The sequence below is a fragment of the Oncorhynchus keta genome, chromosome 7 (genome assembly GCF_023373465.1).
Source record: "Oncorhynchus keta strain PuntledgeMale-10-30-2019 chromosome 7, Oket_V2, whole genome shotgun sequence".
Taxonomy (NCBI): domain Eukaryota; kingdom Metazoa; phylum Chordata; class Actinopteri; order Salmoniformes; family Salmonidae; genus Oncorhynchus; species Oncorhynchus keta.
In genome coordinates this window covers 19,842,488-19,864,467 of record NC_068427.1, presented here as the reverse complement: position 1 = coordinate 19,864,467, position 21,980 = coordinate 19,842,488, and the positions used below count along the sequence as shown (strand labels likewise).

General features: G+C 41.0%; 1 protein-coding gene across 2 annotated transcripts; it reads left to right on the top strand.

Annotated features, from left to right (window-relative positions):
* Positions 1-13,556: 13,556 nt before the first annotated feature.
* On the top strand, positions 13,557-20,915 carry LOC118370601 (UDP-glucuronosyltransferase-like). Of its 2 annotated transcripts, none has more exons than XM_052522158.1 (5): positions 13,557-14,692; positions 16,396-16,527; positions 17,354-17,441; positions 17,614-17,833; positions 19,098-20,915. In XM_052522158.1, the coding sequence occupies exons 1-5, from the start codon at positions 13,673-13,675 to the stop codon at positions 19,381-19,383; spliced, it is 1,746 nt and encodes a 581-aa protein (XP_052378118.1). In that variant the 5' UTR covers positions 13,557-13,672; the 3' UTR covers positions 19,384-20,915. The 2 variants fall into 2 exon arrangements, with proteins under 2 accessions (XP_052378118.1, XP_052378119.1); XM_052522159.1 differs by having other exon boundaries at positions 13,559-14,623.
* The last annotated feature ends 1,065 nt before the right edge of the window (positions 20,916-21,980 follow it).

Below are 21,980 nucleotides of genomic sequence, written 5' to 3'. Positions count from 1 at the left end.
ATTGTATTTGTCAAATTATTAGCCAGTGGAAAAAGTTGATTTTGGTATTTAAATCAGAAGGCTGCAAATAGAAAAGAGGCATACAATTTTTATTTTCATTTTATTTATTTAATAAATGAATGCCATTGATGTGTTTTTTTCATTTGAAATTCGATTTTGCATGTCTCCACTATTAAATGATATATTGTATGGTAATAAGCGATGCTTGTTCCATATTCAATGTTAAAGCAAAACTTGTTTGGGTCCATATTAAAAGGTTAATTTGTTCAATGTTGGCCCGTGACTTTGTTCAGGTTTTACATTTTGGCCCACTGGGTATTTGAGTTTGACACCCCTGCTATAGGGGTTCCTTTAGGGGTTCTTCAATTTGAAAAACCCCTAAAGGATACTCCAGGAACCTTTTATTTTTAGAGTGTATGAACCGTTGAGCTCCTCAGTGGCGCAGCAGTCTAAGGCACTGCATCTCAGTGCTAGAGGCGTCACTACAGACCCTGGTTTGATTCCAGGCTGTATAATAATATAATAATAATAATAATATATGCCATTTAGCAGACGCTTTTATCCAAAGCGACTTACAGTCATGTGTGCATACATTCTACGTATGGGTGGTCCCGGGAATCGAACCCACTACCCTGGCGTCACAAGCGCCATGCTCTACCAACTGAGCTACAGAAGGACCACAACCGCTGTGATTGGGAGTCCCATAGGCACACAATTGTCCCAGTGTCGTCCGGGTTAGGAATTGGCCGGGGTAGGCCGTCATTGTAAATAAGAATTTGTTCTTAACTGACATGCCTAGTTAAATAAAGGTTAATTAATTTAAAAAATAATGAGATATAGCCATGATCAAACTAGATCTGGGTGTGTCTTCGATACCACCATGTGGTTTAATCAAATGTGTCCTTCTCTCAGGGGGCGGCTTTAAAAAAAAAATCCCTATATAATATTGTATGCAAAATTATTGATGAATTTGTCTCATGTGTTTATAATATTTATTGCACACCTATATTACTTGTATTCATGGTTTTTCCATATGTCTATATGTCGGTAATATTTAATGTGACTTTAATGTATCGTATGTATTCATTTGACTGGATGTATTCAATTGACCCAATGTAAATGCCTCGAGATGTTATTTAAGTGGGTGTGTTTCACAGTGGTGTTTGACCTGTGAAGAGCCAACTTGGATCGAATCGTTGTCTTTTTTGTGTGTCTTATTAAATCACATTGGGAGCATACCAGTTGCGGGGTTTCCTTTTTTCTTTGATATGTTCTTCTGTCCTGCTCCTGATAAGTTGGATGTGCATATTTTTATATTTTTTCATATCTCTCAAATATTTGTGTGTCAATGTACAATTCCACCAATAGAGGGCATAGTAAGCTCTCAAAGAGTGGTGTTGGAATGTTAGGAAGTAAACATGAAGGAAGAAGAGGGGTATCTCATATACAGTGGCAAGAAAGTATGTGAGCCCTTTGGAAATACCTGGATTTCTGCATAAATTGGTCATAAAATTTGATCTGATCTTCATCTAGGTCAAAACACAGTCTGCTTAAACTAATAACACAAATAATAATATGTGTTTGTGTCTTTATTGAACACAAACAGTGAACATTCGCAGTGCAGGGTGGAAAAAGTATGTGAACCCTTGGATTTAAAACTAAACGTTTTCTGTAGTTGCGGATCAGATCTGCATAACGATCAGGAGGAATTTTGGACCATTCTTCTTTACAAAACTGTTTCAGTTCAGCAATATTCTTGGGATGTCTGGTGTGAACTGCTTTCGAGGTCATGCCACAGCATCTCAACCGGGTTGAGGTCAGGACTCTGACTGGGTCACTCTAGAAGGCATATTTTCTTCTGTTGAAGCCATTCTGTTGTTGATTTACTTCTGTTTTGGTTCGTTGTCCTGTTGTATCACCCAACTTCTGTTGAGCTTCAATTGGCGGACAGATAGCCTAACATCCTGCAAAATGTCTTGATAAACTTGGGAATTAATTTTTTCCATCGTTAATAGCAAGCTACTACAATACCTTGACTTTGTTGTCCTTAAGCCATTTTGCCACAACTTTGGAAGTATGCTTGGGATCAATGTCAATTTGGAAGACCCATTTGCGACCAAGCTTTAACTTCCTGACTGATGTCTTGAGATGTTGCTTCAATATATCCACATAATTTTCCATCCGAATGATGCCATCTATTTTGCGAAGTGCACCAGTCCTTCTTGCAGCAAAGCACCCCCACAACATGATGTTGCCCCCGTGCTTCACGGTTGGGATGGTGTTCTTCGGCTTGCAAGCCTCCCCCTTTTTCCTCCAAACATAATGGTCATTATGGCCAAACAGTTCTATTTTCTTTTTAATCAGAGCAGAGGACATTTCTCCAAAAAGTATGTTCTTTGTCCCCATGTGCAGTTGCAAACCCTAGTCGGGCTTTTTTTATGGCGGTTTTGGAGCAGTGGCTTCTTCCTTGCTGAGCGGCCTTTCAGGTTATGTAGATATAGGACTTGTTTTAGTGTTGATATAGATACATCTGTACCTGTTTCCTCCAGCTCACAAGGTCCTTTGCTGTTCTGGGATTGATTTGCACTTTTCGCACCATCTCCTTCCTGAGCGGTCTGATGGCTGTGTGGTCCCATGGTGTTTATACTTGCGTACTATTGTTTATAGAGATGAACGTGGTCCCTTCAGGCGTTTGGAAATTGCTCCCAAGGATGAACCAGACTTGTGGAGGTCTACATTTTTTTGTCTGAGGTATTGGCTGATTTCTTTTGATTTTCCCATGATGTCAAACAAAGAGGCACTGAGTTTGAAGGTAGGCCTTGAAATTACATCCACAGGTACACCTCCAATTGACTCATATGATGTCAATTAGCCTCAAATGATGTCAATTAGCCTATCAAAAGCTTCTAAAGCCATGACATTGTCTGGGATTTTCCAAGCTGTTTAAAGGCACAGTCAACTTAGTACAGTGCCTTGCGAAAGTATTCGGCCCCCTTGAACTTTGCGACCTTTTGCCACATTTCAGGCTTCAAACATAAAGATATAAAACTGTATTTTTTGTGAAGAATCAACAACAAGTGGGACACAATCATGAAGTGGTACGACCTTATAGCACCTTATAGTTGAAGACTTCTTTGAGTTATAAAAGTGTATTGAAATTACTTAGGAACTGTGAAAACTTTGGAGAGGGGTGGGGCGAATAAACCCCTCTGATGTCCCATTGTGCATTCCTGGTCTGATGTTCCAGCTCTGTGATTTACTCATCGAACACTGCGGTTATGTTCTCGTGAATAAATGATTCTCTAGGCAAACTTCTTTTTTTTTTAAATGTGTATAAAACGACCAGACTTCAGATGGGAAGTCAAAAAAGGAACTCAGGAACTGAACAGACTATGTTAAATAACAATACATTTTTAACCTTCAACCTTTAAGTCTTTACTGAAGACTCATCTCTTCAGTGGGTCATATGATTGAGTGTAGTCTGGCCCAGGAGTGGGAAGGTGAACGGAAAGGCTCTGGAGCAACGAACCGCCCTTGCTGTCTCTGCCTGGCCGGTTCCCCTCTTTCCACTGGGATTCTCTGCCTCTAACCCTGTTACTGGGGCTGAGTCACTGGCTTGCTGGGGCTCTCTCGTGCCGTCCCTGGGGGGGGGTGCGTCACCTGGGTGGGTTGATCCACTGTTGTGGTCGGCCTGTCTGGGTTGGCCCCCCTTGGGTTGTACCGTGGCGGAGATCTTTGTGGGCTATACTCGGCCTTGTCTCAGGATGGTAAGTTGGTGGTTGAAGATATCCCTCTAGTGGTGTGGGGGCTGTGCTTTGGCAAAGTGGGTGGGGTTATATCCTTCCTGTTTGGCCCTGTCCGGGGTGTCCTCGGATGGGGCCACAGTGTCTCCTGACCCCTCTTGTCTCAGCCTCCAGTATTTATGCTGCAGTAGTTTATGTGTCGGGGGCTAGGGTCAGTTTGTTATATCTGGAGTACTTCTCCTGTCCTATTCGGTGTCCTGTGTGAATCTAAGTGTGCGTTCTCTAATTCTCTCCTCTCTTTCTTTCTCTCTCTCGGAGGACCTGAGCCCTAGGACCATGCCCCAGGACTACCTGACATGATGACTCCTTGCTGTCCCCAGTCCACCTGGCCATGCTGCTGCTCCAGTTTCAACTGGCCTGGGCCCTAGGACCATGTCCCAGGACTACCTGACATGATGACTCCTTGCTGTCCCCAGTCCACCTGGCCATGCTGCTGCTCCAGTTTCAACTGTTCTGCCTTACTATTATTCAACCATGCTGGTCATTTATGAACATTTGAACATCTTGGCCACGTTCTGTTATAATCTCCACCCGGCACAGCCAGAAGAGGACTGGCCACCCCACATATGCTCTCTCTAATTCTCTCTTTCTTTCTCTCTCTCGGAGGACCTGAGCCCTAGGACCGTGCCCCAGGACTACCTGACATGATGGCTCCTTGTTGTCCCCAGTCCACCTGACTGTGCTGCTGCTCCAGTTTCAACTGTTCTGCCTTACTATTATTCAACCATGCTGGTCATTTATGAACATTTGAACATCTTGGTCATGTTCTGTTATAATCTCTACCCGGCACAGCCAGAAGAGGACTGGCCACCCCACATAGCCCGGTTCCTCTCTAGGTTTCTTCCTAGGTTTTGTCCTTTCTAGGGAGTTTTTCCTAGCCACCGTGCTTTTACACCTGCATTGTTTGCTGTTTGGGGTTTTAGGCTGGGTTTCTGTACAGCACTTTGAGATATCAGCTGATGTACGAAGGGCTATATAAATAAATTTGATTTGATTTGATTTGATTTATTGGATATTTCAAACTTTTTTAACAAATCAAAAACTGAAAAATTGGGCGTGCAAAATTATTCAGCCCCCTTAAGTTAATACTTTGTAGCGCCACCTTTTGCTGCGATTACAGCTGTAAGTCGCTTGGGGTATGTCTCTATCAGTTTTGCACATCGAGAGACTGAATTTTTTCCCATTCCTCCTTGCAAAACAGCTCGAGCTCAGTGAGGTTGGATGGAGAGCATTTGTGAACAGCAGTTTTCAGTTCTTTCCACAGATTCTTGATTGGATTCAGGTCTGGACTTTGACTTGGCCATTCTAACACCTGGATATGTTTATTTTTGAACCATTCCATTGTAGATTTTGCTTTATGTTTTGGATCATTGTCTTGTTGGAAGACAAATCTCCGTCCCAGTCTCAGGTCTTTTGCAGACTCCATCAGGTTTTCTTCCAGAATGGTCCTGTATTTGGCTCCATCCATCCTGTCCCTGCTGAAGAAAAGCAGGCCCAAACCATGATGCTGCCACCACCATGTTTGACAGTGGGGATAGTGTGTTCAGGGTGATGAGCTGTGTTGCTTTTACGCCAAACATAACGTTTTGCATTGTTGCCAAAAAGTTCAATTTTGGTTTCATCTGACCAGAGCACCTTCTTCCACATGTTTGGTGTGTCTCCCAGGTGGCTTGTGGCAAACTTTAAACAACACTTTTTATGGATATCTTTAAGAAATGGCTTTCTTCTTGCCACTCTTCCATAAAGGCCAGATTTGTGCAATATACGACTGATTGTTGTCCTATGGACAGAGTCTCCCACCTCAGCTGTAGATCTCTGCAGTTCATCCAGAGTGATCATGGGCCTCTTGGCTGCATCTCTGATCAGTCTTCTCCTTGTATGAGCTGAAAGTTTAGAGGGATGACCAGGTCTTGGTAGATTTGCAGTGGTCTGATACTCCTTCCATTTCAATATTATCGCTTGCACAGTGCTCCTTGGGATGTTTAAAGCTTGGGAAATCTTTTTGTATCCAAATCCGGCTTTAAACTTCTTCACAACAGTATCTCGGACCTGCCTGGTATGTTCCTTGTTCTTCATGATGCTCTCTGCGCTTTTAACGGACCTCTGAGACTATCACAGTGCAGGTGCATTTATACAGAGACTTGATTACACACAGGTGGATTGTATTTATCATCATTAGTCATTTAGGTCAACATTGGATCCTTCAGAGATCCTCACTGAAATTCTGGAGAGAGTTTGCTGCACTGAAAGTAAAGGGGCTGAATAATTTTGCACGCCCAATTTTTCAGTTTTTGATTTGTTAAAAAAGTTTGAAATATCCAATAAATCATGATTGTGTCCCACTTGTTGTTGATTCTTCACAAAAAAATACAGTTTTATATCTTTATGTTTGAAGCCTGAAATATGGCAAAAGGTCGCAAAGTTCAAGGGGGCCGAATACTTTCGCAAGGCACTGTATATGTAAACATTTGACCCACTGGAATTGTGATACAGTTAACTATAAGTGAAATAATCTGTCGGTAAACAATTGTTGGAAAAATTACTTGTGTCATGCACAAAGTAGATGTCCTAACCGACTTGCCAAAACTTAAGTTTGTTAACAAGAAATTTGAGGAGTGGTTCAAAAACTAGTTAATGACTCCAACCTAAGTTTATGTAAACTTCCGAATTCAACTGTATATGGGGGATAAAATATTCCAAGCTCTGCAGATTTTGCTGTGAGGAGGCAGAGTCATTAGATCATTTATTTTGGTATTGTCCATATGTAGCTCGTTTTTGGTTACAGGTCCAGGAATGGCTGAAAAATTGCAACATTTGCCTAGAACTAACGCTGCAGATAGCAATACTGGGTGATTTGAAAAGCCATAGTCAATCAATCAATAATATAATAATTATTTTAGCAAAAATGTTTCTCTTTAATTTACATAAGCTATGAGAAGAGAAAGGTTCAGTACTTTTATGAAGCATCACAGCACAGTTGAAAAATCTATGGCAAATATAAATACAAAATGGATGGTGTTAAGAGATAGATGGGAGGGGTTGAATGGAGCTGAAAGGTGGGACTAATAACAAGGTAACCAATGTAAAATGTTTATAGGTTCAGAAATGTTGTGAAATGGCACAGTTACAAATAGAAATCAAACTGGATGGACATCAGAAATAGAGGAAGGACTAAAAACAAACCAAATATAACTATTGTAAAATAGATTTTGGCTGTACAATGTGTTTAAGGTGTGTAAACTGAAGGTAGAAGCCTAAGTGTTATTGTTTATTAGTTTACTCCAATTGGGGGAAGGGTGGTAGGGTTTGTGGGGAATAATAAAGGTATATTCTAAAAAATATATATGTATATCTATATGGGTATGTGTATGTATGTATATATGTGTATATGTATTAATGTTTATGTATGCATATGTATATTTATGGGTATGTATATGGATATATATATTTACCCCAGAAATATATGGGGATTGGAAATGATGAAGACAATTACATTGATGGAAACAGTAATCTTTCCGCAATAGTAAGCTGATCCACTCCTAAGAATAACATTTTTTTTTTAAACATCTCCGATCTCATCTCATTGATTGGACTCCAGGTTAGCTGACTCTTGACCCCAATTATCTTTTGGAGAAGTCATTAGCCTATGGGGTTCGCATACTTTTTCCAACCTACGCTGTGAATGTTTAAATGATGTATTCAATATAGACAAGACAAATACAGTCGTTTGTGTGTTATTAGTTTAAGCACACTATGATTGTCTATTGTTGTGACTTAGATGAAGATCAGATCAAATTTGATGACCAATTTATACAGAAATCCAGGTAATTCCAAAGTGTTCACATACTTTTTCTTGCCACTGTAGATCCTTCAGGGACCACAATCATTTTCGTGATTGGAAAATAAAACAAGAAAAGCAATACAAAAAAACTACAGTCAGATCTTGTCGTGGAAATATTGAATCAAATATTTCTCAGATATACTTGTAAATTCAATTAGACTTTATTACAAAAGTAACAGAAGCCACGCAATTCCATGGAAGAACTGATTTCTCCAGTCTCAGTACTCAACTTTTATACCTTTCCAAACTTGCATAACATACCATGTCACTCATCTCTATGTAAATGATTAACACCCCTTGGCCTTGCGCCACCATTATCTTTCTGTTAACACCCACATCTGACTTATCTTGCTCAAGTTTAGATTATATTGGTGTCAACACCACAGTTCTAATACAAAGAAATAATACATTTATTGCATATATATATGTTCCTAGTATAAGTGCATTTCTAATAGTACTTGATTAATAAAAACATATTTCCAGTATGTAACATGTCTCCCCAATACATACACATGGCTTGTGGTTCTATAATTGATTAACTAAAGTACACAGTCGCTGGCCTTCACAAGTTCAGACCTATGTTGGCTATGAATGATTAACCCATATACGTGTCCAGTAGCCTTCGCAAGATCAGACATGGCCCAAGACGGTCAGGTCTATGTTGTTCCAGCTTGGCACATTCACATAGATTCTGCTCACATTCTGTTTTTACATGTCTAACAGTTAGCCTTATATTTGGTCCAGCTTTATACATTCACATGGATCCAGTCTACGTTATGCTTACACATGTCTAATGAATAACCCCATAGTAATTATGCTCCCTACATCTAAGAAAACAATATAGATACTTGAAAATCCTACATAATGTCATGGAAATTCTCCTACAATCTCCCGTGAATCTGTTTGGATGGAGTCAAAATGTAAATATCTTACTTTGGCAAATCTTTGTTTCTAACAGATAGACTTTATGGTTCAAGAGAAAATAGCCTAACAACTTAATCAACAATGGCATTATTTTCAATTAACTCTGCAACTCTTCCAACTTAACTTTTTTCACAACTGATACCAGTTTTACACCAAAACATTGACAAACAAATACATAATGACATAGTAAAATAAATAAAAGTGTGTAAAAAAAATGTATAGGATATATTTCATGCTGAAACTCTCCTATTAAACACCAATGGTGTTCACTAAGTTGATGGGTTATATTTAGGATCATGTTTTGCAGTTTGTCATTCTATTTTTATTTTAAAATATATATATTTTTTCTTTCCCCCTATATTTTACATGTGATAAGGAAACACAGAGGGCCAGAGATAATTACAGACATCTGCAATAATCTGAAGTACCCAAGAGGGCCATGTCAAGTGGTAGATTACATCAAATCCTTGTAAAATACCCAAATTCTGGGAGTTTACTGATAAACTTTGAAAGTTTCCAGTAATATACCCACCATTTGCAACCCTAGTTATGCCTATAATAAGGCAATTCATATTCATTTTCCAAAATGAATTATTGTTAACTCACAGCAACGCATGCTAGAAGCCTTGACCTGATGCACACATATTTCTCTGTCCTCAGTTGAATTGAAGTCCTCAATCTGTATTTTTGCCTTGTAACTGATTGCCTCTAGAAAGAAAGAAGGAACAACAGATGATGAAGATGAGCTAGCTACTAGTATAAAGCAATGGGAAATCTCATTAAAAAATCAAATCTAATTGTTACAAAGAATATTCTGAAATTATTCAGACCCCTTTCCTTTTTCCACATTTTGTCATGTTACAGACTTATTCTAAAATTGATTAAATAATCCCCCCCATCAATCTAGACACAATGTCCCATAATGACCAAGCAAAAATGTTTTTTGAGGACCTTTTTACCCAAAGGTATTAAAAATAAACAGAATTATCATATTTACATAAGTATTCAGACCCTTTACTCAGTACTTTGTTGGAGCAACTTTGGCACCGATTACAGCTTCGAGTCTTCTTGAGTATGACTTTACAAGCTTGGCACACCTGTATTTGGAGAGTTTCTCCCATTCTTCTCTGCTGTTGGATGGAGAGCGTCGCTGCACAGCCATTTTCTGGTCTCCCCAGAGATGTTCATCGGGTTCAAGGGGTCTGAATAGTTTCCGAATGCACTGTATAGGTACATGTAGGAGAATAATAAATACATTGTTTACCTTATCAAGCTTGAAAACAATGCACTCATTTATCACTCAAAAAAGGTGTTATGTGTGAGTGTACCACAGACATCTTTCCAGGGTGTTGATGCATCCTCCTTCCAATGCAGCTTCTTCCAACACCACGGGTAGGCGATGGGTATCCATCTGCAAAAGTGAAGCCCAAGTTAGCTCATAATGTTGCTAACCGAGCTGTTGTGCTAGCTAACACATTTTTTAAGTTTATAAGGAAATGTAATTAATAGTGTAAGTTAGACACTCATCAGACAACTTCAGTAGGTAGCTAGATAGCTTGGTTTCCATTTCCCCCCTGACTGGTCCTCACCGGTTACGGGTCTTGGAACTCGTGTATTCACCAGAAATAGCTTCTGGTCAACTGTTTGCCACTTATGTCAATAAATATTGTTGCCACAGGTTTGCCACCGATTGAAATAGATCCTTGAGACAATTGTTTGCCAGAAAGACATCTCTGGCAAACTGTTTGCCACTAGTGGAAAAAATGATTATTGTTGCCAAACGTTTGCCGCAGATTCACCACTATTGGTAAACATTTGCAAACTTCTGGCAACAAGTTACGGTTATGACGCCGAACTGCAGTCAGGTCATGACCCTGGTGAGGACGACGAGCATGCAGATGAGCTTCCCTGAGAAGGTTTCTGACAGTTGGTGGAAAAATTCTTCAGTTGTGCAAACCCACAGTTTCATCAGCTGTCCGGGTGGCTCATCTCAGACGATCCCCCAGGTGAAGTAGCTGGATATTGAGGTCCTGGGCTGGTGTGGTTACACGTGGTCTGCGGTTGTGAGGCTGGTTGGACGTACTGCCAAATTCTCTAAAATGACGTTGTAGGCAGCTTATGGTAGAGAAATTAATATTAAATTATCTGGTGGACATTCCTGCAGTCATCATGCCATTTGTACATGTAACAGTATTACTTTACGTCCCTCCCCTCGCCCATACCCGGGCGCGAACCAGGGACCCTCTGCACACATCGACAACAGTCACCCTCGAAGCATCGTTACCCATCGCTCCTCGAAAGCCGCGGCCCTTGCAGAGCAAGGGGAACTACTACTTCAAGGTCTCAGAGCAAGTGACATAACCGATTGAAACGCTATTTAGCGCACACCGCTAACTAAGCTAGCCGTTTTACATCCGTTACATACACTCCCTCAAAACTGAAGACATCTGTGGCATTGTGTTGTGTGACAAAACTGCACATTTTAGAGTGACCTTTTATTGTCCCCAGCACAAGGTGCACCTGTGTAATGATCATGTTATTTAACCCAGATTATTGATATACCACACCTGTCACGTGGCTGGATTCTCTTGGCAAATGAGAAATGCTCACTAACAGGAATGTCGACAAATTTGTCCACAGAATTTGAGAGAAATAAGATTTTTGTATATGGAAAATTTCTGTGATCTTTTATTTCAGCGCATTAAATATGGGACCAACACTTTACATGTTGCGTTCATATTTTTGTTCAGTGAAGATGGGAAAACAAACATGGTAACAACAAACATAAAACTGTCCGATCACTGGAAGTACAGTAACTTCATATTTAGTTTCTTTAATCAGAAACCTTCACTGTGAGTTGATCACCTCAACAGTTTCTGTTGAGTAGAGAGCAAATAGGAGGTGGTGAAGAACAGCTCTCTGTGGGTGAGACTGTATTCAGGATTACATTGTTGTTGATCACAGTAATTCCACCTCCAAATCTTTGATTAGCACTGTTTACTGCATAGTAATTTGTGATTGAAAGTGTTGATTGCTTAAAACGTAGTGTGATTTCAATGCAGATTTATTCTTTCCATAGAATGGAATGTTCAAGGATATCTAATATTATATTCTTCATTACCATAGTGTAGGACAAATGTAACGTATTTGTGTCACTCTGCTGAAGGTGTTTTATCAACCGTGGTGTCAATAACTGTAGGTGAACTTCCTTTCTATATATGATATGTTTGATGTTATCTCCCCCGGACTGGAGGTGTGGATGTCTGTTTTCCAAGGCAGCTTGTTTCGCACGGCACTGGTCTTTTTTGAAGTGTGTGTGTATATCAACGTGTGAAAAGTATGTGAGCGTCTGTGCATGTAACGGTGGTTGCGAAAGTATGTGTGCATGCAGGTTGGCGTGCCACTGAGAGTTTAAGATTGCGTGTCAGTGTTTTGGGTGGGAGGAGTTGAAGGGGTAATGACCCGGATTCCTCACGAGATATGAGGTAATACTTTGAGATTTAGGGTATAGCTCAATGGTTAGAATACCAGCATGACTCCTCCCAGAGCGGGGTTATTGGTGTAAGGGTTAACTATGACTTGTATTTTGCGTGCTCTGTAATGACCTTTCCCGTTACTTTTGTTTTTCATTAAGCAGGTTTCCATTGACCCAGGTTTATTCAACAAAAGAATTGTCGCACAAAATGTGAAATGGAAACGGCAGCAATATAATCCATTTCCTATCCATTCGACAGGAGTGTATTTTTATTTTGTCTAACTTCTTTATTGCGACAAATGATCATGGAAACGTTTTCTTTTTAAAATATATTATGATTGCCTAATAATTTTGAAGTGTACGTGATGTATCAGTAACTATAACGCCTCACTTCTCATTTCATTCTAAATGTCTGCTACATGCTAAATAAAAAATGTCAGCTATAAAATTATGTTTCTGTGCAGGACTGTGTCCTGACTCCCCAGAATGCCTAAATTGCTGCCCCATGCTTTTCTGGTTGGCTGGCAACTTTCAACGTCCAATTATTTCAGATCTACAAGAGTGGACGTTTCAACATGGCATGGACCTTGGCGATACGTTTGCACATGAGAATTGTTCAAATATGGCACATATGAGTACATTATTGCATTCTGTAGCCTACCTCCTATAGGAGGGCATACAGGCTGTCGCCAATTTATTCATGCTCAATTTGCCTTAAATTGGTAATGAAAACAACCATTACATTATTATTGAACACTAGATTTTTGCGTGTTTTTTAAAAATGTGTAGGTGTGACGCCATTATGTCCAGTTGTTTTTATCGACAAGGTAGTTAAATGGAAAAGCACCTTACCAGGCAATTGTCGCATCTATTTTCGATGCTTTTTAAATGCAGACAACAACAAAAAATCACTGGACAAGTTATTGTAAACATAGCTAATGTCATGTTACTCAATGGGACATTTGGTAGAGCATGGCGCTTGTAACGCCAGGGTAGTGGGTTCGATTCCCGGGACCACCCATACGTAGAATGTATGCACACATGACTGTAAGTCGCTTTGGATAAAAGCGTCAGCTAAATGGCATATATTATTATTATTATCAATAACAGACAACAGTTTATTTTGTAGAACTAAGAAAACCATCAATTCAACTTTAGCAATATGAGTGAGGACTATTGGAAAAAAGTAGAATGATGTATTATTTTTACAGAGCCCATTTAAATGAGTGATGCTTACTTTTCTGGTTTCAGTACTTGTTAATACAATGTTTTACTGATCATAAGTATAACTGTTATACTTTCACAAAAAGTCACTAGTCAATAGGCAGCTAATATCGGCACCCAGAACCAACTCAGCGCTATATGTTAAGGCTGTCACACTGAAATTACTAGCGAGCTAATCCTCTCCATGTCATCAATAACCTGAACCATTCAGCCTGCTGATAGACTTTAGTCAACAGGAAGGACTGACTGGGGTTATATAACAGCCTGCCTGCAAAGGCAGACCCAGACACACACAGCTTAGGCTGAGGTCCAGCCCCCTCTCAGTAGCATTCAGTGCCAGACTTCAGGGAGGTAGTTTCCTTCTCACAAAACAGCTTGTGTAACTGAGCAGAGAGTCAGAGAGACATGGGCTGGCGGAAGGGTGTTCTTGTGCTGAAGCTGGGGCCGGGGCTGAGGCCGGGGCTGAGGCCGGGGCTGAGTTTGGGGCCAGGGATGGGACTGAGGCAGGGGCTTAGGCTGGGACTGCTGGTTCTGCTGTGCTGCCTTGCTCTGTGTCCAGCGCCTGTCCAGGGGGACAAGGTCCTGGTGATGCCTGTAGACGGGAGCCACTGGCTGAGCATGAAGCTGCTGGTGAAGGAGCTGGCGGCCAGAGGCCATGAGATGGTTGTGCTGGTCCCTGACACATCCATCCTCATCCAGGGCTCTGACTACTACACGACTGAGACCTTCAGGGTCCCCTACAGCAAGGCGCAGCTGGACGAGAATGTCAACAAACTGAAGGACGCTGCATTCCTCAAGGCCCCGGATGTAATGGACATATTCGTGAACGTGCAGCACCTGGTTCACTTCACCACCATGCAGGTGAAAGGCTGTGAGGGTCTGCTGTATGACAAGCCCCTGATGAAGCGACTGAGAGGAGAAAGATTTCAGATGATGCTGACTGACCCCTTTCTACCCTGTGGATCCATCATCGCTGGCTCCTTCAACATCCCAGCGGTGTACTTCTCGAGGGGGATACCCTGTGGGCTGGATGAGAAGGCTGCCCAGTGCCCCACTCCCCCATCCTACGTACCACGCTTATTCTCCGGCAACACTGACCACATGGATTTCCTAGGGAGGGTTAAGAACATGCTCATGTATAGTCTGGAGAGCTACCTGTGTACGGTGATGTTTGCCAGCTTTGACGAGCTGACCAGTAGGTACCTGGAGAAGGACATGACGTACAGGGAACTGCTGGGTCACGGGGCGATCTGGCTGCTGAGGTATGACTACTCCTTTGAGTATCCCAAACCCAGGATGCCCAACATGGTCAACATTGGCGGCATCAACTGTGGTAAAAGAGCTCCACTTCCAGCGGTGAGTCTCATAAGAGTGTGTTTTAGAACAAACAACTTCAACTGTGGTACAAGAGCTCCACTTCCAGCGGTGAGTCTCATAAAAGTGTGTTTTAGAACAAACTACTTCAACTGTGGTACAAGAGCTCCACTTTCAGCAGTGAGTCTCATAAGAGTGTGTTTTAGAACAAACTACTTCAACTGTGGTACAAGAGCTCCACTTTCAGCAGTGAGTCTCATGAGAGTGTGTTTTAGAACAAACTACTTCAACTGTGGTAAAAGAGCTCCACTTTCAACAGTGAGTCTCATAAGAGTGTGTTTTAGAACAAACAACTTCAACTGTGGTAAAAGAGCTCCACTTTCAACAGTGAGTCTCATGAGAGTGTGTTTTAAAACAAACTACTTCAACTGTGGTAAAAGAGCTCCACTTTCAGCAGTGAGTCTCATAAGAGTATGTTTTAGAACAAACAACTTCAATTGTGCGTAGCTGTGCAAGCAATATGGAACCAGGTCCAGAAACCTCAAGGGATAGATTCACTACTGTGGCAATTATACCCCCCACTATAATCTAACTGAGGAACTGAGGGGCCCTTCTAGTTCCTACCCTACCAACCACAGGAAGATAAAATACTCTGCAGGGATTGTTCTGTTGGGTAAGGGATGGGGTTAGCTGTGATTGTTGTAGGGTTGATTATGCCTTTATCTTCTATGAATACAGGGTGTGTTATCAAGGTATGGTATCCTTTCACAACTTCACCCTCCCTCCTTCAGTTAATGTTTTGCTAACCAGACCAAAGACTGTTCTAATACTGATGTGTGGAATTTAGACATATATTTTTTTAATGTGAGTTAAATAATTTGATGCCTTGTCTGTTTATATTGTTCAATGTGAAATATTGATGAGCCCCATGAGGTAAGGTTTCACACAGCAGTTGCTGTTTGTTTTCTGCCTGTATGTACATACAATTCCATTGCATAGTGAAGGACCACAATTCATTGTGTGTTTGGTTCATCGTGTGTGTGGTTCTGCGGATATTTCGGAGAAGGGTCTACTTGCAATAACTGTGATTTGTGGTTGTGAGGCCAGTTGGATGTACTGCACCTTCAATCAAATCAAATTGTATTAATCACATGCACCGAAAACAATAGGTGTAGCCCTTACAGTGAAGTGCTTACCTTCAAGCCCCTAATCAAGAATAAGAATAAGAAATAAAAGAAAAGGAACAAGTAATTGTTCTTGGGACAATAAAAGGCCACTCCAAAGTGTAAAGTTTTGTCACACAGTACAATGCCACAGAAATGTCCACCAGAGCTGTTTCCAGATAAATTCATGTTAATTTCTCTACCATAAGCCGCCTCCAACGTCATTTTAGAGAATTTGGCAGTACATCCAACCGGCCTCACAACCACAGACCACGTGTAACCACGCCAACCCAGGACCTCCACATCTGGCTTCTTCACCTGCGGGATCGTCTGAGACCAGCCACCCGGACAGCTGATGAAACTTAGGCGTATTTATGTCTTTAATAAAGCCCTTTTGTGGTGACAAACTCATTCTGATTGGCTCCCCAATGTGTGGGCGTGGCTCCCAAGTGGTGGGTGGGCGTGGCTCCCACCCATGGCTGCGCCCCCTTCATTAACATGAAATCCCGGGATTAGGGCTTAATGAATTTATTTCAGTTGACTGATTTCCTCATAAAATCATTTAAATTGTTGCATGTTGCGTTTTATATTTTTGAAAAGTATAAATGTAAAATGTTTTTGTAAACTAACTCTTCCCCCATGCCTCAACAGGAGCTGCAGGAGTTTGTGGATGAGTCAGGAGAGGATGGCTTCGTGGTCTTCACCCTGGGCTCTATGATCTCTCAGATGCCTGAGGAGAAAGCCAAGCAGTTCTTTGATGCCTTCAGCAAGATCCCTCAGAGGGTAAAGACACCTCGATGCTGGCCCAAATGGCACCCTATTCCATATATTGCACTACTTTTGACCACAGCTGGTCAAAAGTAGTTCACTATATAGGGAATAGGGTGTTATTTGGAACGCATCCATCGTCTGTCTATTACATAATGTTTCCCACAGTTAACCATTTCTGACCAACACAATCTTTAAGTATACAGTCTCTACGTCTTCTGTAGACATCAACAACTGACAACATATTTCCTGAGCTTTCCTGAGCTTTCATCCATTTATGGCCAGCTATGTAAACTCTAACACGTTTTTATCCTGCAATAGATGTCATTCAATTGGTAATATTCATTTTTGTCTTCTTCTCATGCCTTTTTAAGGAGAAAGTAATATGAAAGTAATTAGATTACGTTACTGAGTTTGGGTAATCTAAAAGTTACGTTGCTGATGACTATTTTGGACAGGTAACAGTAACTGTAACAGATTACATTTAGAAAATTACCTACCCAACGCTGCATATAGGCCTAATCTCCAATCCACCATTAATCTAATCTAGACTAAGAACAAGTCCTTTGTCCCCCGTTGTACTTAACTCTGAGGAATGCTGTAATTACATGAAGTTTCATTGACATTTGCATATTCTCCATTCTTCATATACTACGGCAAGGATCATGGCAAGCTGCTGTTCTTTGTTCAGTTTGTGTGGCGTACACTGGAGCTATGTCTTAACTCTCCAGACACACATTTATATTCCACTACAAAGTGCTGTACCTTCACCACTATATCCAGAATTGGCAGATGATTCTATATGACTTGATAAGCTAAGTAAACTGTTCTCTGTTTTCAGGTGGTGTGGAGGTACACAGGAGTGGTGCCTGAGAACATTCCAGACAATATCAGATTGATGAAGTGGCTTCCTCAGAATGATCTGCTGGGTTGGTTTCGTCTCCTCATCAGAGATAATGTTACAATGATATAGTTATGATGAAAACCACCTGGGTTACAGAGGGGTACTCTTCTCAGTAAACACATGCTACTGTTGTTGCCATTTTGCAAGAGAAACAATACATCTTCTTCGTGGTGAATGTTCTATGTTTCATGTTCTAGGCCACCCCAAGGTCAAGGCCTTCATCACCCACGGAGGAACCCACGGTATCTACGAGGGGATCTGTAACAGTGTTCCCATGGTGATGCTTCCGTTGTTCGGTGACCAGAGTGACAACGTACATCGCATGGTGGTGAGGGGTGTCGGGGAAGTGCTCACTTTGTTCGATATCACCTCAGAGAAACTGGTGGAGGCCCTCAACAAGGTCATCAACGACAAGAGGTCAGACATGTTAACGTAATACAAGGAAGTATACTGAACAAAAATATAAACGCAACATGCAACAATTTCTACGATTTTACTGAGTTACAGTTCAATTGAGGAAATCAGTCAATTGAAATAAACAAGTTAATGCCTAATCTATGGATTTCACATGACTGGGAATACAGATATGCATCTGTTGGTCACAGATATCTTTAATAGAAAATGGGCCTCAGGATTTCATCACAATATTTTTGGGCATTCAAAATGCCAATCGATAAAATGGAATAGTGTTTGTTGTCTATAACTTATGCTCATAGCATAACCCCACCACCACCATGGGGCACTCTATTCAAAACATTGACATCAGCAAACCGCTCACCCACACAACGCCATACATATGGTCTGTGGTTGTGAGGCAAGTTGGACATACTGCCAAATTTTCTAAAACAACGTTGGAGGCAGTTTATGGTAGAGAAATTAACATTAAATTAGCTTGCAACAGCTCTGGATGACATTCCAATAGTCAGCATGCCAATTGCACGCTCCCTCAACTTCAGACATCTGAGGCATTGTGTTGTGACAAAACTGCACATTTTAGAGTTGCTTTTTATTGTCCCTAGCTCAAGATGCACCTGTATAATTATCATGCTGTTTAATTCGTTCTTGAAATGCCATACCTGCCAAGTGGATGGATTATCTTGGCAAAGACAATCTTCACTGAGAGGGATGTAAACAAATTTGTGCACAAAATTTGAGAGAAAAAAGCTTTTTGTGCATATGGAACATTTCTGGGAACAACATTTTACATGTTGCGTTTTATATTTTTGTTCAACATAATAATGTTACAAGGACATGTTATACACTGAAAATACTAACTATTAACCTCTTAAATGTAACTAACTACATGTAATCTAAAATGGAATCTACATCATCCCTGAAAGTCATTTTTATCATGAGAGGACCATCAACAATAACTAGTAATGCTGCATTCTCCAAGATAGGTTAAAATTTCACCTTTCTGGTAAAAATAGTTATAAATTGTTGAGGTGTAGACACGTTTTAGGACACAAGCTCAAATAAACAGGACAAGTAGGATAAAAATATAGCAGTGCAAACAGTACAGGGACCAAATCCTAACTTGAGATCTACATATTGAGTTTCAGTGCAAATATGATATTGCCAACAATGCATGATTTAAATAAACGTCTGAGTTCCTCATTAGAATTCAGCCCCAGTCTATGAGGAGATTGGAAACCCTGTTTCATCTGTCCTTCTGCCCCAGTTACAAGGAGAAGATGCTGAAGCTGTCAGCGGTACATAAGGACCGTCCCATCGAGCCCCTGGACCTGGCTGTGTTCTGGGCGGAGTTTGTTATGCGCCACGGTGGAGCGGAACACCTAAGACCCGCCGCTCACGACCTCAACTGGATCCAGTACCACAGTCTGGACGTGTTCACTCTGCTACTCACTATAGTTCTCATTGTTGTGATGGTCACCGTTAAATGCTGCAAAGTCTGCTTCCGCAAGTGTTGTGGAACGAAGAAGACTATGAAGAAGAAGAAGGAGTGAATGTCCTTCCTGTGGCCTAGGCCGGGATTCAATCCAAGGTTCGCTGTAGAGCGCTGTCGACAATAATGTGCCTTTGAAAGGCAATGTTCCTGTGTTTGCTGAGATCACATTCACAGTAAACGCTGCAGATGTTGGCTCAATCAGAAAGTACCTTAAAATGTCAAGCGCGCTACAGATTGAATCCCAGCCCAAGCCATCAGGCCTTAGAGTCCAGAGTAACTATACTGCTCACTCTAGGTCCTGTGTATAATATTTTTGTTTGTTTGTTTTGATATCTCAGGATAATGTCAGAGTAACTTCATGTATCTGTCAGTAAGGCCTAATGCCTGCCGCCAGCAAGACAGTCTCATTCCACCACAGGAGGTTGGTTGCACCTTAACTGCTGGTAATGGTTGGATTGGAATGAGTGGAATGGTATCAAATACATCAAACATGTAGTTTCCATGTGTTTGATGCCATTTCATTTGTTCCATTACAGCCATTATTATGAGCCGTCCTCCCCTTCGCAGCCTCCTATTTATTCCACAGTCAGCCACTGTGCTGTTGGAGGAGTGTGACTTCAAAACTGTTGGCCTGTCTAGCATGTGTGATGCCAATTCAAGATCCTGTTTAGTAAAAAGCATGAGCTGACGCACACCCACATTGTTTTGTAGAGGCGCTAACCAACAAAGATCGAACTGTATAAAAATAAAGTCGCACAGTCAGAGTTGCCAAAACGTTGGTTATTAGGTTTACTTAATCAATTGTTTGGAGTGTATATATATATATATATATATTGAGTGTACAACTTTATTTTTATACAATTTAACATCCTGGTAACACAGCCAATATATGTCATGCTGGAATAAAGAATTATGGAGACAGGTGCAGGAATACACAATAGAGGTTTTTAATACACCCAAAACAAACACGTATACACAAACACTGGGCTGTACCCAAACAAAAGAGCGAGGGTAAACCTTGTTGAACGCCACAGGACGATTCCCATAATACACAATATATATATATATATATATATATAATAACAGCTGCACCAACGCATAGGTACTCACAGCACCAGTGGACACGGGAACAATCATCGACAGCCCAATAGAAGCCAAAGGGCACACTTTATACAAGTACTAATCAGTGGGAATAGGGGACAGGTGTGCATAATGAATGTTCCGGAGGGATCCGTGACAATATAGTGGCAAGAGAGAATTTCTCCTTGTCTTTGAAAGGCATTTTGACAGTAAAAGCTATGGCAGGTGTGTCATTTTGCCTGGGCCTCATTCGGTCTTCATCAAGGTCCAGAGAGCACCACTGACATTTTTTAAATATTTCCTCGCCGTCAAAATGAGCTAAATGTAGTCTTTGGTAGTCCTTTATCCATCGTTTTTGGAATTTCCGATGCTCCCTGACTGTCTAGCTTTCATTTCAGTAATGATTGTTTTTTTGTTGTACAGTACTTTTTCATTATGTTTGTAATAATGTTTCAAGTGACAAAAAAAACCTTTTGTGAAAATCTACAGATAAATTGTAATACAAAGTTGCATCTTTGTCCCTTTTCATTGCAGTTAGAGGGAAAGGAAGTGGGCTGGGGCTGTATTAGTTAGGGTATTATTATTTATGGGGCTGTTAGGTTAGAGGGAAAGGAAGTGGGCTGGGGCTGTATTAGTTAGGGTATTATTATTTATGGGGCTGTTAGGTTAGAGGGAAAGGAAGTGGGCTGGGGCTGTATTAGTTAGGGTATTATTATTTATGTGGCTGTTAGGTTAGAGGGAAAGGAAGTGGGCTGGGGCTGTATTAGTTAGGGTATTATTATTTATGGGGCTGTTAGGTTAGAGGTAAAGGAAGTGGGCTGGGGCTGTATTAGTTAGGGTATTATTATTTATGGGGCTGTTAGGTTAGAGGGAAAGGAAGTGGGCTGGGGCTGTATTAGTTAGGGTATTATTATTTATGGGGCTGTTAGGTTAGAGGGGAAAGAAATGGGCTGGGGCTGTATTAGTTAGGGTATTATTATTTATGTGGCTGTTAGGTTAGAGGGAAAGGAAGTGGGCTGGGGCTGTATTAGTTAGGGTATTATTATTTATGGGGCTGTTAGGTTAGAGGGAAAGGAAGTGGGCTGGGGCTGTATTAGTTAGGGTATTATTATTTATGTGGCTGTTAGGTTAGAGGGAAAGGAAGTGGGCTGGGGCTGTATTAGTTAGGGTATTATTATTTATGGGGCTGTTAGGTTAGAGGGAAAGGAAGTGGGCTGGGGCTGTATTAGTTAGGGTATTATTATTTATGGGGCTGTTAGGTTAGAGGGAAAGGAAGTGGGCTGGGGCTGTATTAGTTAGGGTATTATTATTTATGGGGCTGTTAGGTTAGAGGGAAAGGAAGTGGGCTGGGGCTGTATTAGTTAGGGTATTATTATTTATGGGGCTGTTAGGTTAGAGGGGAAAGAAGTGGGCTGGGGCTGTATTAGTTGTATTATTATTTATGGGGCTGTTAGGTTAGAGGTAAAGGAAGTGGGCTGGGGCTGTATTAGTTAGGGTATTATTATTTATGGGGCTGTTAGGTTAGAGGGAAAGGAAGTGGGCTGGGGCTGTATTAGTTAGGGTATTATTATTTAT